Source organism: Gymnogyps californianus, chromosome 11 (genome assembly GCF_018139145.2).
Source record: "Gymnogyps californianus isolate 813 chromosome 11, ASM1813914v2, whole genome shotgun sequence".
Classification (NCBI taxonomy): domain Eukaryota; kingdom Metazoa; phylum Chordata; class Aves; order Accipitriformes; family Cathartidae; genus Gymnogyps; species Gymnogyps californianus.
The window spans coordinates 12,207,103-12,220,707 of NC_059481.1; the positions used below are offsets into that span (position 1 = coordinate 12,207,103).

At 43.2% G+C, this 13,605-nt stretch overlaps 1 protein-coding gene across 3 annotated transcripts in view; it reads right to left on the minus strand.

The window, feature by feature from the left end:
- Positions 1 to 3,419: 3,419 nt before the first annotated feature.
- FBN1 (fibrillin 1) overlaps positions 3,420 to 13,605 on the minus strand; it is a 158,986-nt gene continuing 148,800 nt past the window's right edge. For all 3 annotated transcript variants that reach the window (XM_050903660.1, XM_050903659.1, XM_050903658.1), the window contains 5 exons: positions 12,956 to 13,084; positions 11,990 to 12,109; positions 8,382 to 8,613; positions 7,177 to 7,351; positions 3,420 to 4,697 (listed from right to left, as the gene is read on the minus strand). In XM_050903660.1, coding sequence (XP_050759617.1) covers positions 4,308 to 4,697; positions 7,177 to 7,351; positions 8,382 to 8,613; positions 11,990 to 12,109; positions 12,956 to 13,084 — 1,046 coding nt within the window. In that variant the 3' untranslated portion in view covers positions 3,420 to 4,307. The remainder of the gene's footprint in view (positions 4,698 to 7,176; positions 7,352 to 8,381; positions 8,614 to 11,989; positions 12,110 to 12,955; positions 13,085 to 13,605) is intronic.

The following is a 13,605-nucleotide window of genomic DNA, read 5'->3' on the forward strand; positions in this document are numbered from 1 at the left end:
AACTTGCAGATGTGATAGCCGAGCCGGGGCGAGGGCTGGGCCCATGCTGCCACCACATGCGAGGGAAGGGTCCATCCCAAGAGAGGGAAGGAGAAAAAGCCCTTCCTGGGTACTTAGCAAAGGTTTAGCACAGTGTGACTTTAGCCTGGAAGCACTGAGATATAGTTATCTGTCTAGACTCTTCAGAAAAAAAACACATACCTTTCTACATACACATATGAGCATGTGTCTAAGCAGGCTGAGGACTCAGCTGTATGCCAACAGGCAGCAACGGCACATGCTGGACCGGACGGCATCAACACGGGGCTGCAACCCAGCTTTGCCAGTACGCTCCTGCTGGCCAGGCAGCCCCGGCCTCCACGGCCGCTTCCTGCCATCGCTGCGCCGTGCAGGAGTGTGTTAGAAATAGGAACGAGAGCCTGAAATACAAACCCAAGCACTTCGGTGACCTCTCTGGCCTCAAGGTTCCTCTGCTGAACTCAATGAGAAGCTCATAACTGAGAAGTTGGCTTGGGTGCGATATTCTTCAAAAGCATTTGTTACGAGGGTGTGAAATAGTTGGCAAGTTTTAAGGACAGCAGAAGTAGATCGTTGGAATTTGTCAGAGCTGAAGTCATCAGCATCTTCAAGGTTTTAGCTGCACAGGAAGAGGGTCTCATCTTCAGGTGAACCAAAGCACATGGCCCACTCCAGAGGGACCAGACGTTGCCCTCAAAGTCTCTCCAGGGGCACCAAGGACCTTGGCGAAGAGCGCACTGAACGCGGCAGCACCGCAGAACCCTGCTGCTGACTGCCTCCCCCTCCCTGGCACCAGCAGTGCCTCTGCCTGCTCTGAAAGCAGCGGCGGTGTGGGGGTGGCTGCTGGCCACCGCAGCGCCTGCATGGGGACCTATGAATGCCACAGCACTTGTCACAGCAGTGAAGCTGAAAGAAGAGGAGCTGTCTCCTCCTCACCTGGTGCCTACTCAGAAAGTAGCAGCACTCCAGCGCAACGTAAGCTGTTAACCTTGCTCACTTTGACAGAAGCCATCAGATCCGCAAGAGTACCATGAGGCTTTAATGGTTCAGCCATCATCAGTTTAAAGGGGGAATCCTAAAACTTCCTTCACCGCAAATGTCAATTTTTAAAAGCCATGAGAAGGCTTTTGCAATGCCAGCGCCGCCGCCACCCCCCGCTTGGCCTAGAGCAGCGGGTTTGATGCAGGCTGCCTTGTACCGCACTTACCTGTCGTGGGGCTGCCGGCAGAGACCGGCGGTGCCCAAACTCGGTCCCAGGAAGGCGTAGGCAGCTGTTAGGCAACAGCCGTTGCATCTTGCTCTCTGAACAGCTCAGGCCTGTCTGTGCTGAGAAGTCTTGACCAGATCAGCTCTTCCAAAGCACAAAGCTAAACTCAAATCATAGCATAGAATATTCATTTTAGAGAAAACCTGAGTGTGACCCTTTGGGACCTGCCATAAGAAAGCAAACACTTCAGGTCCTCTGAAAGTCAGCTTAAAAGGGAGACTGTGGAAACAGTCATGTTCTGCCAAAATACACGTCAGCTGTCAAGTTTACAAGATACTGTTACAACACACAACAAGAGAATGATTCGATATGTACAGTAACAAGCCATCTTTGTTAAACTCTGTTAACCAAAAATTGTATTTATTATCCATGCATGCATCTATGCCGAGTCATATGCACAATCGCGATGGAGGGAAGCCACACTGTTATTCAAATAATTAAAGATTTTGCCATTTCCTTGAATTTGAAAAATATCCTTTAATTGCAAAAGGATACACATTCAGAAAGACCTCTACTTCAGTCTGTCTAGTGCTTAGAGTCATTCTAGGATCCCACCATCAAATCAAATACAGGAAATTATTTTAAATCACACTGTAGGTTACAAACCACTTTTTAATTGCAGGTCTTGCGCAGTATTATTATGCAACCTTTGTGCTTCACTGAGACTCTAAGGAAACTGCAGAAATTAAAACTAATGTAAATAACTGTACACATACAGCAACTAAAACTGACAGGCAAAAATGACATACCAGTTAAAGGGCACTGCTGCAAAGAGACAGATGAATAATTGCACAAGAAAACAGATTTTTATGCGCAGACCAGTACAACAAGATTGGGCTTTCCATTTTTAAATCACTAAAAGAGATGCTGTCAAGATTTCTTGTTTCTGCAGCATAACAAAGGTGATTTGCAGAACTGTGCAGGCAACACTGGGGCTGCTGGGAAACAATCAAGGAACCTTTGGCATGATAAGGTGTTATACAGCAGCTTAAATGCTAAACCAACTCTACTGGACAGAGTCCTGACTGGTCTTTCTGAAATCATTCTTCTCAGTTCCTCTCAGTGTTTAAAGGCTGGAGAGAAAATACTCAAACGATACACTTAACTATAAACCATATGATCTTGCACACTGCCACTGGCACTAAAAATCACTCCCAACCTGCTGAAATGAGTGCCATTTACAACTGTAAAGTTCTGATTATATGTCGTCATAGTTACGCAACATGTGGGAAAAAAACCCCACCTGTTCAACGTTTTGGCACACTAATAAATAAAATCCAGACATGGTCTATTAAAAATATCAAAGTAACCCTGTGCACAAGCTCCTTTTTCTATAGTTATATTTGTTATGCAGAAGAAATCAAAGAGAGCTGAAATCTAATTACAGAAAATAATACAATTTGGGGTGAATTATTACAGTACATTTCCCTTCCAAAGCTATTATAGCTCAATATATGTTCCCTCTATCAACTACAGTGCTGTCCAATCGGCAGTTTCAGCGACACCGCTTGCTTCGTTTTTTCTTCCAGATTTTATAGCATCACACCTCAGTACAATGTTCTGCTGCTGCTAAAAGATACGCCGCGGCACTTGCGTATACAAGAACACCCACATCATCGAAGAATTCATTTGATATTAAAACCCAGCTACAACTTGTGATGGCTTTTGGTATTGGATTATCCCTTTGTTATCAGTCTTAGGTTATTTGACAACAGCTGTTGAAGTGGGGGTAAAAGAATGGAGTATCTTAAGTCAAGGCGGTTCTAGCAAACAAGACTTCAAATTAATTAAATGTGTTTTCTGTATAATGACTTAACATCCACTTCTGCATGTTTTTTGGCTATCAAAGTTACTTATTGACAGGATTATTCAGGTCAAGTCATTGGAAATGTTCTAACTTGCTTTCTGGAGCCACACAATAATTTGACAGAGGTCCACTGCTGTTTAGATTTGTGCAGGTTTCTGTATTTCTTCCGTTCTTCCTTTGCATGAAGAATGACCAAATGGCAGCAGCACACCTTCAAGGAGAAATCACCTGTGCACACAGACAGATATACAACCAACCCTACCGACAATGCCTGAAATGCAAGAATGCAGTTTATCACACTTTTAGCAAGAACACAAGGCCACAGAATAAACTAAAAAAAAAACTGTTTTATTGTGACATTTATGACATTGAACCCTTGTTGATATGAATGACTATGGGTACTCTTGACACGTTACATAATGTCATGGTGTAGGATGGCACTGATTGTCATCTGACTTTTGAGAATGTTTAATGGTCCCTACTGACCTCAGTGCATTTTGGCAAGTCACAGAAACTTTATCATCAGGTTTGTGTATACAGTTAACGAGTAGTTGGTCTTATAAGCACCATTACAAACCCTCACATTAAGGGTATTATTAATCTAGTTTACAAATGCTTCATTGATAAAAATAGCATGATTACAGTATACACACACTTAATTTACATGTAATGTATTATAGGCATAACTGAGATAAACTACTGAGCTAACTTTGGTTGATTGAAGTATTTAGACTGAATAATGGCAATTTTGGCTTCTAAGTTGTGTAAATATTACAGTGCATTTATAAATCTAGGTTGAAAATTTACTAGCACCAAATGGATATCATAAATGGCTGACCTAGTAAGTTGTAGTTGGAGAAGCGAAGTTTAAGAATTACAAAAATAGAGCTGTCCATCAGTTGAAAGCACATTCTTGTACCTCTGCTGAAATGATGACGTGTCTCAGCATCAGTGGCCAACTTCCAATGATAAAAGTCCCAGTTTTCAAGATTCAACATATCAAGGTAGCTCAGCTACACTTAAAAGCCTGAGAAAGTGGTTGTTTTGAGCTAGGGTATTCATCCTGTACCTTGTTTATGTAATAATATAATAGTGCTCGTTCATACAAATGTACTCATGTAAGATTGTACCTATGATATGGAGAATCTGATTGGGAGGAATATTCAGTCCTACCTATCTATCTTTGGTTTAATTATTTGGTCTTTGGTTGATGAATTAATGAAGCAATATCTGAATTTTCATTTTCAGGTTATCTCCCAGCTCACCACTGAGGTAGTCTTTGTCATGTTTCTCTTCAAGCTGGTTAAGTTCCTTCTTTTTATAGAGTGGAATACTACTGATTTGTAATGAATAGTTTCCAGGCACTGGCTTCTTCTTTGTGAAATGAAGGTAACTTATCCCGTCCTTCTTATTGATTCTAAAGAAACCGTCTTCATTTCCGGAGTCAATTAAATATCGGTTATGGTTTGTCAGTGTTGTGAGGGCAGGAAGCAGTTCCAGGATGCGATCTTTGTTACTGAGATCCGAGATGTTGATGGAGAAGACTGCTGCTTTCTCAACGTCCCAGCTGGCGAGACTGATTGGCGGCTCCAGCTCTTGCTGATCCTGCACAAGAACAAACTATGTTAGCTGGCTTTGTCAGAGAGCGTTTCACATGCGCCTATGTGTATGTATTTCTTACTCAGCTCATTCGTTATTAATTAAATAATTTTTAAAAGGAGGTTCTGTAATATCATCTGTCAAATCCACTATTATGGGCCTAGGACTTGTCAGGATAAAGTATGGTCTTTGTCATTGTCCCTGCGTGGGTAACGGGAGCCTGAGACACGCACTGGAAGTTTCTGCACGTGGGTCCTGCTGCCTGACAAACAAAGCCTCTCCGTGCTTGGACTCCGCGACCAGTCTCCTACAAAGACAGCAGCAAAGGCATACTCCTCCTCTCTATCAGGGGAACCACAAGGTAACGTGAACAACAATGTGCAGAAGAGAGCAGGGTCTGTGGGGGAGGCACGTCATTTAGGTGAGAGTTTTCTGCTTTGCAAGATTCGCTTTGTTTAGGCGTGGAGCCAGGACAGCCCGCGGGTGCAGCAGGGTGCTGGAAAAGCAGCATCACCCCTCACCTCCGAGTGATGGTAACTGGGCTCCCCCTGAGTCCCCTGTGCACGAGTCATGCTGCCACGCTGCAGTGGCAGCATGATAACATTTCAGACAGTGCATCAGCGGTAACATTTTCATTCGGAAAGCAAGGGAAGTTCTACGTCACCTCTGAGACAAATCCAGCACTAATCACAGAGAGTACTGAAACACACTGAAGAAACACAGTTTATGACCCCACTCTGCCCAAAATCAAACGTCCACACTCTTCTGGGCAAAAGCACTCTCCTGTCTTCCGTATTAGCAGGGCGCCACGCACCGAGCACCTAACATAAACAGCTGACAGGCTCCCGAATCCCCTGTATTTCTGTGTGGAAAAGCAAGCTCTTCGGCACGTACACATGAGCAGGGAGTACAGGTGACATTTAGCTCAGGGTAGTGATGGTGTGGCAACATTTTACAACAGTGCTCAGTGTCTCTTGGTTATATTTAGAATGCAACACGCACATTTGCACACCCAGACGCGTACTTTCAGCTGAATGACAAATACCTGCACAGTCTAGAGACCTGCTATGACCTGCTGCTTCTCTGGCCAGGTCAGGGCAGATCCCTTCACCTGTAACATCACTGTCATCTTAGACTGGATGAAGTAGTGACAAGTGAAATGACTGTGGACTTGGTGACACTTCTACAAGCTGTTTACAGTTTGCTGAAGTCTGTATATAATTAATGTGAACAATAAGGTTTAAATCCAGTGACTTGTGCTGGATGTTGGATTGGATGACCAGACTGGGCAATTCTGACTTTATATTATAAGAAGTTGAAATAAGCCAATGTGGGACTCCCCAGGTAACGCAAGGAGTTTGAATTTTGCGCAAGAGGGGCTACAGTAACATTACACATTACAAGATCATGCTTCTACCATGACTTCTGCACTCATACTGGGAGGTGCAGTGCTGGAAGCCCAGCTGAAGAACAAACAGAATTACACCCACCTCCCTCCCATTGTGTCTCACTGTGGTGATCAATTCAGAACAAACCCCAGCAGGGGGAGTTTGGTGAAGGATTTACTTTAATGCTTTTTTGAGAAACATTTGCTAACACCCAAGGATGAGTGAAAAGGGATGCCTATCTTTTGCATAAAGACAAAACTTGTCACAGAGCAGACTAGTTTTCATGTAAATATAAGTGCTGAAACCACTTATTACTATTTGGTTAATAAAAAAAAGCCAATGACAACAGTCAGGAAGAAGTGGAGTTGCATGAGCATCGCAACAGATGATAAGCATTTCACTGACACAACTACCCCTCTCGGAGGCAAATGGAAACCTGCCTCTGTTCCCAGCAACTTCCTAGCAATGACAAATGAAGCTCTGCCTCCTGTTCTGCTGCCTGGGCCAGTGGTGAGCACTGTGCGCGGCCTTGCTGGCAGCCTCGGCCCCAGGACGGCAACCTGGGTGACTGACTGCAGGGGTCTGGACAAGGCCCAGGAAGGGCTGCAGCCCTGGACTCCCTCCAGGTGAGGTGTTTGTGTCCAGAGCTCTGCGTTTGCTTTGGAGAGGGCTCCAGCCTCAGACACAAAACACAGCGCTGCTTGGCAGGGTCCACATCCACCCTGACCAACATGTCCTGCCTTTCTGGCCACAAGGTCACACAAACGTTTTATGTACCCGCTGTCCTCTGACATCAAGAGCCTGCTTTGCTGGTGAGTGGACTGCTCTCTAGACAGCTGGATGGGCATTTATTTTAGTGTTTGATGCAACATAGATATTAGGTATGCAGGGGCTTCAGAGGATGACCTTTGCCTAATGAGAGTGAACAACTTCAGAAAGCCCACACACAAGACTACTTGACATCCAAAACCAGCTCTTTGGTCTACTTTGTTTGGGGTGTACATTCTTCTTGTGGGATTGTCTCTTGGCACACCTCCTTCTGAGACTGGCTTTCACAAGACAACCGCAAACCCTTTCCCCCAAAAAGGGTCAAATACCTCTGCTTCATTTGCAGTTTCATTAGTACTTCTGCGCTTCCTTCCTCTCTTGGGATAGCCATTGATTTTACATTCATAACAAGCTTCTGGAGAGAGGGAGTTGTCGTCTACTTCTCCACTGAGTGAAAGCTCTTGTCCTTGACCTTTGCCTAGCCCCACTCCAGAAACACAGTGTCTAAGGAAGGAAGAAATTCAAAATTAATTCCAGTGAGACATAGATCTTATCAAAAGCTGAATTTGGGGGACTGTGAATACAAATAATAAAGCAATTATGTTGCACTCATTTCCTAGGAAAAATTTCTGCTGAAGTCAACAGGCAAGATTCTGACTCAATCACAATGCAGCTACCTCCGATTTCAAGAACCTGGCTCCATGAGGCTTTGCCTAAGAGAGACCTGCCAATATTTAACAGTTTTAAAAACACAGGCTTAAGCTCTGAGAAGTTGTTAGTAATTTCTGTTATCCAACCTGGAACACATTAAAAGAGACCAATTTTCAGAAACTGCTGAAAAATCTGAAAAGTGAGGTCCTTCATAATGTATCCCAAAGCTTTTAGTCACTTCTAAAATTTAAGCCACAATCTTTCTGCTTTCCATTTGAGTTGCTTGGTCCTACATGATGCACAGCCCAAACGCTCCCACTGGGGCAAGTGAAAAATTGATTTTCTTGATAAAACGTATTTATTCAAAAAATGATTCATTTGGAACACAGAAGAATATGGAACATACAAGAACATAAGAGCATACAGAATTGTTATTCCAATGAGTGGGTGAAGCCGCTTGTATAATATTATTTGTCTTTGGAGCTGGTGGGGGGTGTTGTTGTTCTTTTTTGTAAAGGAGACAAGTGATATACCACAAATCACAGTGAGGGGTGTGAGCTCCCGAGTGGCAAGCTCAGAGAAGTCGGCTAGCTGCTGGGGTGTGCAGGAGAGAGGTGAAAGCAGTAGCTTAAAAGAGATGATTGAACCTGGTAGCCCTGACCAAATTTCATTAAGCATTAAAACCACGTTGCTCCCTTCCCTTAGTTACCTTTCCCCTCCCTCATCTCCGAAATCAGCAGGTGCATCCAACTCTTGAGCACCTCCACAATCCTACCCCTCTTTCATTGGTGACAATCCCCCCGGTTCTGCTGCTCCACACTACAGAGAAAGGAGCGGATTATGTCCCCTTTATGTCTGTTAGTTTAAAATGAGAATCCCTTACCCTTGTCCTATTCTGAAGTAACCAGGTGGACATCCACAGACATAGCCACCTTCAGTATTTGAACAACCATAACTGCATGGGGCTTGTGCAGAACCGCATTCATTGATATCTTGGCAACCTCCACTAAACTGTTCATACTGAAATCCGGTAGGGCACATACATTTATAGCTTCCCAAAGTATTGTGGCAAGATGCTCCTCCACAAATGTGTGCACTGAGACATTCATTTTCATCTGGAAAAGAAGCAGAACATACCATGTTAACTTTTACTCTCAGTTGCAGTCCAACCTGCCCCTTCAGAAAGATCGTGCTTGACTGTTGCTAAACATGCTGCCACATCATACGGACAGAAACGGAGAACAGGGCTTGGCCTCACCATTGGCTAGGGCAGTGGTCGCTAGGAGATGACTACAACCATACAACAAAGCAACATTTGGGCTACTCTACAGAAGATGTTTCATGCCACGTCAGTTCATGCTCTGGAGAGCAGAGAAGCAGAGGCAGCAACTTTTTTTTTGTTCCAGAAACAACTGAGAAGAATAAAACTTTGTATAGCCAACAATCTGGTCCAGTAATCCCATGTTCATAATGCTATTCAACATTAAAGGAAAAAAGAGTAAGGAATCAAGCTCTGACACCTTTTCCAGGCACTGAAAATCCCTCCCTACACACATTTAAATATGAGGTACAGGTAAGGTACAGGAACAAGTAGTAAAGTAAAAATAAAAGCAGCTGTAGATACAAAAGACTGCCATATTCTGAGCCAGCCCTTTTCCAAACTTCCCAAGTGCAGCACTGTAGGAGTTTGAGGTCAGTTCAGGCTTCTTTACTGTAAATGGCTAGTTTTTTTAAATGTAGCTGGTCTGAATTTTTTTGTCTGATGTGGCAAATTGCTTTGAAACGTTCTGAATGCTCTTGTTCCCTGTTTTCTGTGATAAAGCAATGGCATATGCGCATTGCGTGTGCATGCACATGCGTAAGAAATGCCATCTGGACACTGTATGGATACAATGTAAAGCACAGAGCAGCATCGCTGACCTAAGCATCCAGGTTACAGGAGAATAAGTACTAATTCAGAGCATTATTGTCTTTTTCCAAACAATGTGGCTGTTCATTCTTTGTTTAAAAGCAATGCCTTTGCTTCTCGCAGCCTGATTTATGGCATGGTGCACTATGGAATTGCCTGGGCAGGGGATGCAGTCACACACAGTACAAGACATGGGAGGAACCAAAGCATTCTTCAGTGATTATCTAAATATGTGTTGCAGCAACATCAAAAGTCCCTGAACACTTCATTAAATAAGCTAAAAAAGACACAAACTGTTTGCAGAGTTGGGATTGCCAAGGAATATGAAGGAATTGTCATGGAAAAACCTATTACATGGATTCTTTCTCTGTGGTATACCCAGGAGATCTAGATAAGTATCTTAAGCATATACAGTTACAGACGTTACAATGTGAACATGTGGAGACCACAAGGTATTAAAACCTGGGGCTGAGTTCTGTGTTACCGAAGCCTGTAAGAGTTTTGCCATTAACTTAAAGCAATGTTTCAATATTTGTCATACCTAACACAGCAATTATGTCAACATCATACATGCGCATTTGGGCCACAGAAAGTTACTGCACCAAGAGGAGATACGCTCACTTCGCCTCGCTCCACAGCAGCAAGTGTGTGGACACTAGTGAGGTTAGCGCCCATATTTTGGGTGATTGTTGGAAGAAAAAATATGAAGAAAAGTGAAAAAAACAGTTACATGAGCCTCAGACTCTGCATAACCTGTGCTGTCAGGCACCAGCCTTGCTCTCCTATGCTCTGTGCTCTGCAACATGCAGCTCTGTTGTGCTCAGCTTCAGCAGGAAGGAGAGATGCCATGAGGACAGAGGAAACCAAGCTGCCTTCCCTGCAGTTTTGGGTTTCTGCCTGGACTGCCCCATGTCCAAGAAGGTGGAAGTGCTAGCTGAGTCTTTCCCCAGTTGTGGCTCTCAGTGTAATTTTCCCCGGTGAAGTTTCTGGTGATTAGTATTTGTGGTGCCAAGGTTGAAGCCTTTCTTTCAGTAGGGGAAATACCAGTGCTTGTGCATTTTGAAACTGATACTCCCTGTATAAAATCTAAACAGTAGTCAATGGGCTCAAAAGCTGGAATAACAGTGTACACCCGGTTTGGAAATACACTTAGTTAAATGCTATCACCCAGGAAGACTTGGAAACAGTCAAGATGTTTCGCAAAACTGAGAGCTGCACTTTTTCAGATTCCACAATGTCCTCCAGCAGCCAGACATGGCAGTGCTCGTTTGGGGTTTTTTTACCCTCCTGCAGATTAAATTCTAATTTAACCCTAAGTTCTGCTAGTTTAATTACTATTCAAAACCACCATATGTTTGTGCTCCCTCCTTGTTCTCTTGTATGTTACAGGCATAGAGTACTGGAGCACAAGGAAGTAAACGTCACAGCAGGGACTACATAAAATGTCAGGAGGTTTGGTAAGCAGAATTAAAAGCAGAGACCTCCCCAGAGCACCACAGTGATAACAAGTAAAGGCATTTTTATGTTTCTGAAAGCAAAGAAAGCCAAACAAAGAGTTATGAAGCCCTTTGTTCTCAAAGAGGTCATCAAACACATCTCCAGGCATCCACACAAGACTAGCTTGTATGAAGCCCATTAAATGTGACTAAAAGCACACATAACTGTCACTAGAGGAAAAACTATTCATGTTTTTCTTGTTTGAATATGCTACATGCTACATTGCTGAAACGTACAGAGACTTTTCCCATGACTTCTGCAGAGGACCCGGTTCTGTCTGCTCAAGTCATATCCAGCATCAATGCTCTGCATATGCAGCCCCATCTACGAGGGCTCAGAGACGTGGGATAGAACCAAAGTTTAGATAGGGAAGAAATAAGCATTTTAATTCAGCAGTGTATTTACTTCTTAACATAAATAAAGAGCACTAGCACTTGTTATTTATAACCAGAATTGTCCTGTAAGCACTTGTTATAAACTGTATCCCAAAGCTGCAAGGAAGCATCTTTAGACAGATAGCAGCAGCTTTGCTCAAATATGACAAATGGTTAATTCTGTACAGAGAAGAGGCTTAAACACAGCAGCCTTCCCGTAGGTGTTGTAAGAATGATGAAAGCACAGATCAAGTAGGATTTTAATAGAATTTTAGATGCTTTGGGCCAAAAGTTTAATTTTACAATTTAACAATCCAAACTTGTGGTTCTCAGTCTGCCAGGTTCAACCCACCATCAGCTCTCAGACAGGACCTGTCTGAGCAGAGACTGTTGCATGGCTGCGTAAGACTTCCGTTGTTCAGACCACAAAATACACGAGTAACACAAGTTACTCAAAGTCAATACAACGTCTAGCACTCTCAGGGATAATTTTGTGCTTAAACACTTGTCGAACCAGGACATCGGCTACACCGGGTGCTTCATATCCACTCTGCCTTTCACAGTAGTGCACATTTGTAATGAAACTCCGCTGAACTTATTACGTTACAATCAGAAAAAGAAAATATGGCAAACTGCACCATTGCCCTTCACTTCTTGCTGCTAACAAAGGTAACATGCGTTTTAATGTATGAATTTAAAAAAGTGACTTGCCAACACATTGGTTCCATTGGTAATGCTGGAGATATCCTTGTGGGCAGCTACACCTGTATCCTCCAATTATATTTTGGCAGCCATGCTGACACCGGTGGTTTCCATCACATTCATCAACATCTAAAAAGGTGATATACACTCTGAGTTTTGGGAGAGAAGCTCAAATTATGCTACATTTGAAAAGTATGTTACAAATAATCATATATATTCATATATACAGAGGTATATTTCAGAATCTTCCAAAAACCTGACCACTGCTCGGAGACCACTTCGGGCCTTTCAGGTTTGGATTTCTGGCTTCACAGCAAGTAACTTAGGGCTGAAAACCACTGAAAGCTCAAATTCAGCCACAATTTTCATTTTTTGCATTCTGCTGTGGAACAGACAGCAGACCCCCAAGGCTTTCCTAAGGCTCCCAGCTCCACAGCAGACAGTCCCTTGCTTTTACCCAAGCATCCAACCTAGGAATCCCAGGATATCTCTTTTCAAAGCAAACCAAACTCTATCCCAGGAGAAGGCTCTAGAGGCTCTAGTGATCCAGAGGAGTAAAGTCTGCAGCCCTTGAACTCTCTCTTTATCAGGTCACCTTGGAGATGCAAGATTTCCTGTCCTTGGTGAGTCCCTCAGAAATCCATGCAGGATTCAACAGAAGTTTGCTGAACTTACGATCCTTAAACTAGAATGTTCCAGGCTAAATTGAAGTGTCCTCAGAAAATATCTGTCCAGCTATTTAGCATCCTGCAGTATATCTATTCAGCATCCTGCAGTATATCTATTCAGGCCCATGGAGAGAAATACTGCCTTGTTACTAAATTTCCATACCCCACTCCCCTTCAATCTCCACATGCTTACTCCACAGGTTTTGGTGCTTACTCCATAGGTCCCTCCTTCGATGACACTACGGCTGAGAGAAGATGAAGGAAAGCAAGAGAAGGCCAAGTTAAATGTACTGTGTACTGTACCTACCTTCACAGCTAAGCCCAGTTTGATCGAGTGAGAAGCCACGTTGACACTCACAAACAAAACTTCCCGGTGTATTCTGGCAAATGCCCTTCGCCCCACATAAATTGATTTCAGTAGCACACTCATTATTATCTGAAGGAAACCAAAGCCTGAGTGTTACTTTTTATTCCTTGTTGCGAAGATGATCATTTAGCAATGCTAACAATGAACAGTTTGTGACAAGGTAAAGAAACATCAGTAACATAGCTGTCTTACTGCCTCTCCATTTTTTACTTTGCACTACAGAAGGAGAGCTTACATTACCTTCTTTTTAATTTGAAAACACTAACAACAGCTATGGGAAGGGAAACACTCCTTTTCTTCACCAAGAATATGGAGTTTGATGTTCTAGTCTTCAAACAGCCCCAAATTCACACCAATACCACAGGATCATCAGACTGCCACAAGCAGGATCCAACTTGCAGAGCAGAAAGAGTGTTTTGCAGGAAGTAGTTCTGTTTAACATTTCCACAGACATAATGGGTATGTGTTTAAAGGACAACTGCAGAAATGTATGTATGCTTATTGTTTCAAGAAGCCTTGACATGATCTCTAATGTGGGTCCTGCAATGAACTACAAGAACAGAAATATAACTATTTTTTTACTCAATGGG